The 8,798-nt window shown below is 32.7% G+C and overlaps 2 protein-coding genes across 3 annotated transcripts in view; both read left to right on the top strand.

The window, feature by feature from the left end:
- The window catches only part of LOC107495564 (probable serine/threonine-protein kinase SIS8), an 8,826-nt gene extending 4,963 nt beyond the window's left edge, over positions 1-3,863 (top strand). Inside the window, exons 6-13 of the mRNA XM_016116708.3 lie at positions 148-216; positions 291-391; positions 653-731; positions 1,156-1,254; positions 2,207-2,275; positions 2,369-2,418; positions 2,495-2,671; positions 3,701-3,863. Of these exons, the coding sequence (XP_015972194.1) occupies positions 148-216; positions 291-391; positions 653-731; positions 1,156-1,254; positions 2,207-2,275; positions 2,369-2,418; positions 2,495-2,671; positions 3,701-3,794 (738 nt within the window). The 3' untranslated portion in view covers positions 3,795-3,863. The remainder of the gene's footprint in view (positions 1-147; positions 217-290; positions 392-652; positions 732-1,155; positions 1,255-2,206; positions 2,276-2,368; positions 2,419-2,494; positions 2,672-3,700) is intronic.
- Positions 3,864-3,867: 4 nt separating this feature from the next.
- Positions 3,868-8,635, top strand: LOC107495565 (protein CONSERVED IN THE GREEN LINEAGE AND DIATOMS 27, chloroplastic). Of its 2 annotated transcripts, XR_001593499.3 has the most exons (5): positions 3,868-4,985; positions 6,220-6,248; positions 6,449-6,505; positions 6,892-7,201; positions 8,371-8,635. XR_001593499.3 is itself a non-coding variant. In XM_016116710.3 (4 exons), the coding sequence occupies exons 1-4, from the start codon at positions 4,487-4,489 to the stop codon at positions 7,105-7,107; spliced, it is 801 nt and encodes a 266-aa protein (XP_015972196.1). In that variant the 5' UTR covers positions 3,868-4,486; the 3' UTR covers positions 7,108-7,406. The 2 variants fall into 2 exon arrangements, 1 of the variants encoding a protein (XP_015972196.1); XM_016116710.3 differs by lacking the exon at positions 8,371-8,635 and having other exon boundaries at positions 6,892-7,406.
- Positions 8,636-8,798: the final 163 nt, after the last annotated feature.

Genomic DNA, 8,798 nt, shown 5'->3' on the forward strand with positions numbered 1-8,798 from the left:
AAATGATCTTACAATTTTTTTTTTGTCTGAACTAAATTTGCTTCCATGTGAAGATCTTCTAATCAATACCTGCTTTACCTATGGAAATACTTGGTCATTTTTTTGGTCTGATTTTCATAATTTTGTATGAATGTGTTTGCCTGACAGGAAGTTGCAGTGAAAAAGTTTCTCGACCAAGATTTCTCTGGTGATGCGCTAGCTCAGTTCAAATCTGAAGTAAGCAAATGTCTTTACATGCTTATCTGTAATGCATTAATATGCCCACCCCACATAACTTTTCTTTTCTGCAGGTTGAGATCATGTTAAGGCTGCGGCATCCTAATGTCGTGCTTTTCATGGGAGCAATTACTCGCTCTCCACATTTCTCAATCTTAACAGAGTTTCTTCCTAGGTCAGTTTACTTTTAGATAGATGTTTTAAGTTATACATATGATTGAGAAACTGCATGAAGGATGAGAACAGTACAGTGTTTTGTTTTCCTGGTTTCTTGGACAGACTCATTGTTAGTTTTTATTTGAAGTGTTTTATTGATTCTATACCCCATTTTGTTCATTGATGTCATTATCCAACCAACATATAACTCAATCAGTTGATTAATTAATTTTGCCATGTTATTGTTTTGCTCATTATAGAATTATTGGTTTACATACAGAGGCAGCTTATACAGGCTATTACATCGGCCCAATGTTCGAATTGATGAGAAGCGGCGGTTGCGTATGGCTCTTGATGTGGTATGAGTTGAAAATGGTTTTTTCCTACTTTTTTTCTTAAGATGGGGCAGAGAATGGAATTAATCATAAAGAAGAGATTAAAAACAGATTTCATAAAAATACAAGGTTGTCCAATACCTATATGCCAATGTGAGCATCTCCCTCAAAATAGTCATTAGCTGAAAACATCAAAAGGAGTTCATAAGTATAATCCTACCCTGAAGTATGTTCAGGGGCATAGAAACTTCTAATTTGAGCATTCTTACTCCGACCAATAAAAGTAGCACATTGCCAAAACATATTAGCCTTTTTATTATTGTAAACCCCTTTATAATGAACCATCAAAAAGTGATGTAAGGTTAAGGGGTCAATCAATTCTCACCAAACATCCAAAATTTATTTGCAGTTTTAATTCTCTCACGTGAATTTACGTTGCACTTTTCAGGCTAAAGGAATGAATTACTTGCACACAAGCAATCCTCCCATTGTCCATCGAGATTTGAAGTCTCCAAATCTTCTTGTTGACAAGCATTGGGTTGTTAAGGTATTCATAGTTTCATAGTTGATTCCTTGTTTTGAATTTGTTTGACAGCTTAAACTATAGGAGAGGCAAAGAGAGAAATAAAATTAGAAGAGTGAAATTGTGCAACTAGGCTTGATTGTTAGAACTTAGAAGTTGGTCATTCTGTAATTAGGCTCAACTGTAGGATTTTTAACTACCACCGTAGTTACTTGAAATCATTCAAAAAGTAACATATGATTGGACGAAAGGGTAAAATTCTTTATATTTACATTGTATGACAACTTATATATATAATGTAGTATAAAATAACAGTAGCAGGAAAAGTCAGACAACTTATGAATAAAAGTTGTTTCTTAAAGAAATATTAATAATGATATTATTTGTTAAATCATTTCCACATGTAATTGATAAGGATAAAAGTGAGTTAATGCAAAATTATCCAATGTCGGTCTCCCATATCAAGATGGATATCATATAAAATGTAACTAATAACAAATCTTTGTGGATTTGTAATGAAGTATTCCCAGGAGAATTGCCTAGAAGATAAGCTTGACAGGTGTCTAAAGAATTTCAAATGAGTGCCATTGGATTCATTGGTGTTCCACATTAAATAAAGTTCGCCATTTTGATATTGATACCTGAAATTTGACTTGATACCATTAGCATGTTTCAAGGCCCTCATATTTCTCTACATTGCAACAAAACGAATCTCAAGTTGGGTGTGGGATTCTAGGTGGAATTATTAATAAATAAAGCACATGCAAGTGATGAAAAATTGTTGTACACTGATTATTTTTAGCTTTCTTCCCTATTAAGAGTTGATGGAAAATTGATGCTTATCTCTTTGCATCTTCACGCATTTTAGTATTGAGTATTTTAGAAGTTCTTAAAATGCCTTTGCTCTCTTTGCATAATATTAAGATCAAGATAGTTATTATTTTTTGCCTTTCTTTCGTGTTTTTTCTCTTTACAGGTTTGTGATTTTGGTCTGTCACGGATGAAGCACCATACCTTTTTGTCATCAAAGTCTTGTGCAGGAACGGTAATGCTTCAGAGATACGGGATCTTATACTGCTGTTGTTAAACCTTAACAAAAATAATGATTGAATATTCTAATGTATCTTTTTACCTACAGCCTGAGTGGATGGCACCAGAAGTCTTGAGAAATGAACCAGCCAATGAGAAGTAAGTTAAGTCAGCTTCATTAGAGAAGGGGCATAAATTGAAAATCAATAATGTAATGGTTGAATTTTGTTTGCAGGTGCGATGTGTATAGTTTTGGCGTAATCTTGTGGGAGTTGGCTACCATGATGATTCCGTGGAAAGGTTTGAACCCAATGCAGGTTGTTGGAGCTGTTGGGTTTCAAAATAAACGGCTTGAAATTCCAGACAATGTGAATCCTGCAGTTGCACAAATAATACGTGATTGCTGGCAAATGTAAGTCCTATTCTTCAATTATGCTTTCTGAATGCTACTTTAGCATCTATTCTTGTAGGAAATTTTGAAATACACATAGTATCCATGATCCATCTTCACTGTTAATTTCATGACAGTATAATGTATCCCAGGTGATTCATGATAATTAGAAATTGATGTTCTAAAATTTGAGGGATGATTTCCTCTAGTGTAAGTGCTAGTTTGGATTGGCTTTTTTAGTGAAAAAAGTACCTTTTTTTCAGATAAAGTACTTTTATTCAATTTAAAACCTATTTGGATACGTCTTTTAAAAAAAGTACTTTTATTAAAAAAAGCAAAAGCAAAATACGTTTTTAATACTTAAAAACTCTTTTTAAAAAGCCTATCCAAATGTGAAATAATTTTTGTTTGTTAAAAAAAGATATTTTTTAAAAAGATGAAAAAAATAAGTAATTTTTTCAAAAGGCAATCCAAACTGACAATTATCCAAGTTTTGTTATGTTCTTGTTCTTTAAATTTATTTATTTATTTTCTAAATTTAATGGTATGTTAGTGTGTTTCTCAATAGACCATAGATTTTCAATTACAGGTTAAATCACTGCAGGACTCCATCTAGTTTCTCTCAATTTTCAATTAGAATATTCTGGTTTAAAAATTAATAATTGAGTCTTTACACTATATAAAAAGTTTCTGTTAGGTCTTTATAGTTTAAATACTTCAACAAAGGTACCTATAATCTACAAACCTTTTTCAATTAGGTTTCTCTAGTTTGAAAATGTAATGATCAATTCAAGCCCCTTATACTGGGTGATAAGTTGCTGATTTTCTTATGAATTTTTTTATAATGTAAGGAATTGAATACATAATTAAATTAAGACCTAGTTGAAAAACAAGGCTTTCTTAGACCCGTTTGAAAGTTTAAATTATAAGGACCCGATTGAAAGTTTAGTAGAACATAGTATATAGAGTGATTAAACCTTACTTATGTATCTGCTATACTGGTGTTTGCTCTATCTCTTTGGTTATTAATTTGGGTTGAATTTGATTCAGGGAGCCACATTTGCGGCCATCATTTGCCCAGCTGATGTCTCGTCTCTCCCGTCTTCAACATCTGGTTGCCGGAATAGCGAGCTCCCCACAGTAAATGAAGTTGTCCATAACATAGCAGCTTTTGTAATAATACTTGAAGTTGTTCCTCGGTTCGAAGAGCTAAGAGCAGAGACCCTCCTAAGTGAAACTGCATAAGTGCAGTGGAGGTTTAGTTGCAGTAGTTACATTTGAAGAAATCCCCAATGGGAAGTAAAGAAGTAAACAAAAGAGAAAGAAAAGAGTACAAAATTATTCTTTGTCCGTAGAGGTCGTAAATTTGGAATTGTAAACATTTGATCTCTTCAGGTTATTGTGGAAAATGTATAAAAAAGAAAAAAGAAAAGAAGAAAAAAGAAACAACAGGAAAAAGACGAGGGAAAAAGCATTTAGTTACTTTCTATCTTAACTCAGCTTTAGATTTTCTTGGCTGGGCAAGTGTATACATGTTGCTCTAATTTAATGGTTATCAGGAGTGGCAATTCCCAAATTCGCATCTCTCTCGAGAAGATATATTAGTGTGGTTTCATGTTTTATTTCGAAATAGTCATGATATGTTTTTTATCACCAAAGAATGTAAAATTAAGCGATCATTTTGAGGTATACTAGTGGGTGGGGTGGAAGTTTAGGATTTATTCCATCTTTTATTTGATATAAACCTAAAATTATTATTATCTATTAATTGCATATAACTAAACTACGAACACCGGAAAAGACATACTGTTGGTGTTGGTTGCTCCAACAAGAAGAATGTCCACCACACCACTCTTCAGCACCATCACCATCACAATAGCAGCACCTCAACAAACAAAATCGATTCCCTTCACCACCACACCACGGTTTCTCTCACCATTCTCCGGCCATCACCAATTGCCTGTCTCCTCCTCCTTCAGAAGAAGCAGCAGCAGCAACAACCCGCCAGCGCCCGCTCCCGAAACACAGTGCCCCGTCCCTCGTGACCAGCAGCCAATCAACGAGTACAACTCTCTCTCCACCTCCTTCCCCTTCTCCTGGGCCTCCGGCGACCCCGTCGAGTACGCGTCCCGCCTCTTCGCTCTCGGTGCGTCGTTCACGGTGCTTGTGGGCCTCCCTGTGGCGTGGTTCGGCACGGTGGGAGCGGAATCGGAGCCGCTGGAGAGGGTGCTGTGCGGCGCCTCCAGCGGTGTCTTGGTTGTGACGCTTGCCGTGATGAGGATGTATCTCGGTTGGGCTTATGTTGGCAACCGACTGCTCAGTGCCACTGTTGAATGTAATTACTCACTACTCTTTTCTTCTCTTCTCTTAGTCTCAAATATGCCACTCCTTTTCTATCTCTAATCACTTTCACTGCTTTCCCATTTTGTTAGTTTGTTTGTTTATTGCTTAACTAAGGCATTATGAGAAATTTAGAAAAAAATAACTTCTTGCAAAAGTCTTGCATGAAAGTAACTTAAGATGGTCTTGGAATCTAGAATATGTTGGAATAAAGGCGTTTCAGTGCACAAGCATCTTGTTAATACATGGTCGGGGAGAGGGACGCACCCAAAGAATATAATGTAGGATTATTTTGCGTGTAATTTAGACACCCTAATATGATGAATATGTAAGTGGCAGATTCTATGACTTGCATCTATGACCTTCATGTCAAACAACTCAACCGTAGCTTCAAGCTTCCCTTCAAAATATGTTAAGAATAAATTAGTGATTTAGTTCCTAAAGATGTATGTAATATCAGTTTGTTTTGTGGAAATCTTTTTACACTAGTTTAGTCCCCGAAAGATACATATCATTGTGACCATCATTTTTCCATCCTAATAGAGTATAGTTTTTCATATATCTATATATGTATACGGGTGAACCATGAAAACTTGTCAAAAATTATTTATCAGAATGGAAAGTTTTCAACTATACCGGTATTTCAGTGTATTTTAACCATTGATCTTAATTATATATATTATATATATTTTTTATAATTAAGATAATAGTTAAAAATTACTAAAACACTAGTATATTGATACACTTGAAAGTTTTCCTATCAGAATTATTAACCACTCATAAGCTGGGATGTGTAGAGCACCCTTATGTCTACTTAGAGAACTTGTCTTTGTTTCTATGCACAAATTGTTTATTTTTTTATCTTGCAAATGCTGGACTAAGGTAATAAGCAATCTTGGTTAGTAGGATGAGGATGCTGCTTAAAATTACTAAGTCATCCTTATGGGAAGAACATATAATTTCTTTATTTTCTATGTAGAGTATAATAGTAATACTTTGCTAAGTGGTTCAGTTGAGTTAGCATGAACAAAAAACCTTGTGATTTCTTCAAAACTACCAATATTCTCAAACAAATTCAGTAGACATGACCAATGTGAGTAGGACAAAATTTCTAGGTTGTCTTCCTAGTTGATAATTATTTGTTTTCTGATAATTACCATGAAGATTATTCAATCTTGTGAAGAAATTTGGGAATATACTTTCTGATAATCAACCTTTTGATATTTCAGATGAGGAGACAGGGTGGTATGATGGCGAGGTATGTTCTCTTCTCTTCTCTTCTCTTCTCTTCTCTTCTCTCTCTCCCTTTATTTTCTTTCTTCTATATGTGAGTTAGGTTCTTATGCCTCATTGTTTAACTTTGAGTGGCATCTACAAAAACAAATTTACATTACTATTGGAATGTTTGAGGCATTTTGAAGAAGTCATTTATCCGAATTGATTGTTGTTTCTGAACAGATATGGGTGAAAACTGCTGAAGTTTTGGCACGGGACAGACTCTTAGGATCATTTTCTGTAAGCATTCTATTAAACTATTGCTACTTCTATACACCAGTTCGTTACTTTTATATATTCTTGCTTTCTTTGGGAACAGATAATTCTTGAGATTATGTTTGTAGAGCAGCTAGAATCATTATGGTGAGTTGTGACTGAAAAAGACATGTCAAATGGCAATTGCCTTATCAAGTTTTCAAGATTTATTGAAAAACTTTCAGTTATGCTAGTCGTCTTCTACTTGTGTATGTGGAAATTGTTATTTGCTTTGCATATATGCTTCTATTTCACAAGCAATGGTTTCCATTTATCTCATCAACAGTTCATAATGAGTTACAAAAACAACAAGTGGATAATGTTTTGTTGAATAACAATTAACTCACTAAGAATCTTTTGTTATGTTTAAGGTCAAGCCTGTCCTCAACAGATTGAAAATCACTCTAGTCAGTTTGGGAACATCATTACTTGTATTTGCTCTTATTCTCTTCAACATCAATGGGGACCAAAGTCATCAATCATCAAAAGAAATCAAAGATCGGGTCATACCTGGAGTTTACAGTGATGAATCTGCAAAATCATTTGAACCGGACGCCTTTTGCGGCGAACCTGATCTTCAACAATAATACATGAGAGCTTATTAATGAAGATTGAAGAATTATGAATCATGGACCTTCCTTGCATTCATTTGGAGGGAAGGAGTGAACAATATACTCAATAGTAAGTTCTATAATTCTGTACATAACTTTTAGGTTAAATTACATAGTTGGTTCCTATATTTTTAGTGAAATTGCAAATTGGTCCCTACGTTTTAAAAGTTTGTAATTGAGTCCCTAAAGATAATTAAAATTTGAAATTTAGTTTCCGTCGTTTAAAAAATGTTTGATTTAACAGAATATTTTCAGCATATTTTCTATTTTAACAGAATATTTTTAGCATATTCTGAGAATATTCTGTTAAATCAACATTTTTTGACCAGCGATTTTATTTTTTTTTAGAGACCCAATTACAAACTTTTAAAATATAGGGACCAATTTGTAATTTTACTGAAAGTATAAGGACTAACTATGTAATTTAACCTGACTTTTATTCTCATGTAGAAACAGTATATTTAGTAGCATTGAAAACACCGTAAAGTTGAAAATAATATGAATGGTAATGATATTTTTAATCATGCAAATAGTAATAGTTTGTAACTTGTTACAAGGATTTGTAACCTTTTTTACAGAACGCGTCAGACTCAATTGTTTAACAACAAAAAGAACACGCCCATAAAATGAATATATTTTCGTTATGGGCGAAAAATCTTTTGTATTTGGATATTGGGACTACTTGAATCTAATAGAAGATTAAATAATAATAATGATGATGTTGATGATGAAGTGATACAAGGATACATTACATAACATCTACTTTGTCCATATATTTGTTAACTTGTTTGATATTAATTTAATAATTTTTTTAGTCGAAGACTATTTTGTTTCAATAAAAAAAAAGTATTATAGAATTTTTTACACATTATTTTAAAATGATTAATCACATAAAAATATTTTATTCGAATATAATAATTAAAATATTAACATATATTTGGTCAAATATATTATATTATTTAATGTTTTTCAATTTTTTTATATATAAATATATATTTTTACGTGAATGATCTTGATATGTGTATCTTAAATTTTACTCGTTAAGGATTAATTTGTTTTTGACTAGTTTGTTATGAATCTGAATTTTATTTAAGAATTTATTATAGACCAATAAATTACTGTATATATAAAGCGAAATTCAAATAATTGATATTTAATTAAATAGAATAGTGTAGTAATTACTAAATTAACTTAACTTGATTAATATAAAATATATATATATTTTTTATGGGATAATAGGTAGTTGGACTTTGAGAACTTGGGGTGGGATGCATGGCGGCAACAGACGTATGGCAAAGAGATGGGCAAACGTGAGCATTGTGAAAGCTGTCATGCCTCAACACAACAACAGAAATTATGTTATTATGTTTGTCCAAAAGCCGAATCCACAAAACCAAAATAAATTAAATTAAATAAAGAGAGAGAATGTATCTAACTATCCTCTATCTTTACACTATGTTTGGTTTAAGAGAAAATATGAGGAAAGAAAATTGGTGAAAGGAAAATGAGTGAAAAATTTTATTTTTCTTTGTTTGGATAGCAAAAAAAATTTTAGTGTGGGTCCACAAAATTTTTTCATCCATTAGAAACAAGAAAACAAAGAGAAAAATGTTACTTTTAATGTATTTACACTATTACCCTTAATTTTATTATTATTAATAATTATT

The sequence above is a fragment of the Arachis duranensis genome, chromosome 6 (genome assembly GCF_000817695.3).
Source record: "Arachis duranensis cultivar V14167 chromosome 6, aradu.V14167.gnm2.J7QH, whole genome shotgun sequence".
NCBI classification, from domain to species: Eukaryota; Viridiplantae; Streptophyta; class Magnoliopsida; order Fabales; family Fabaceae; genus Arachis; species Arachis duranensis.

What these genes read in the sequence shown, in the direction of transcription:
- LOC107495565 (XM_016116710.3), top strand. Translation starts at nt 4,487, where the DNA reads ATGTCCACCACACCACTCTTCAGCACCATCACCATCACAATAGCAGCA. An exon ending in GCTCAGTGCCACTGTTGAAT is followed by an intron (nt 4,986 to 6,219) that starts GTAATTACTCAC and finishes TTGATATTTCAG; the next exon opens with ATGAGGAGACAGGGTGGTAT. An exon ending in GACTCTTAGGATCATTTTCT is followed by an intron (nt 6,506 to 6,891) that starts GTAAGCATTCTA and finishes GTTATGTTTAAG; the next exon opens with GTCAAGCCTGTCCTCAACAG.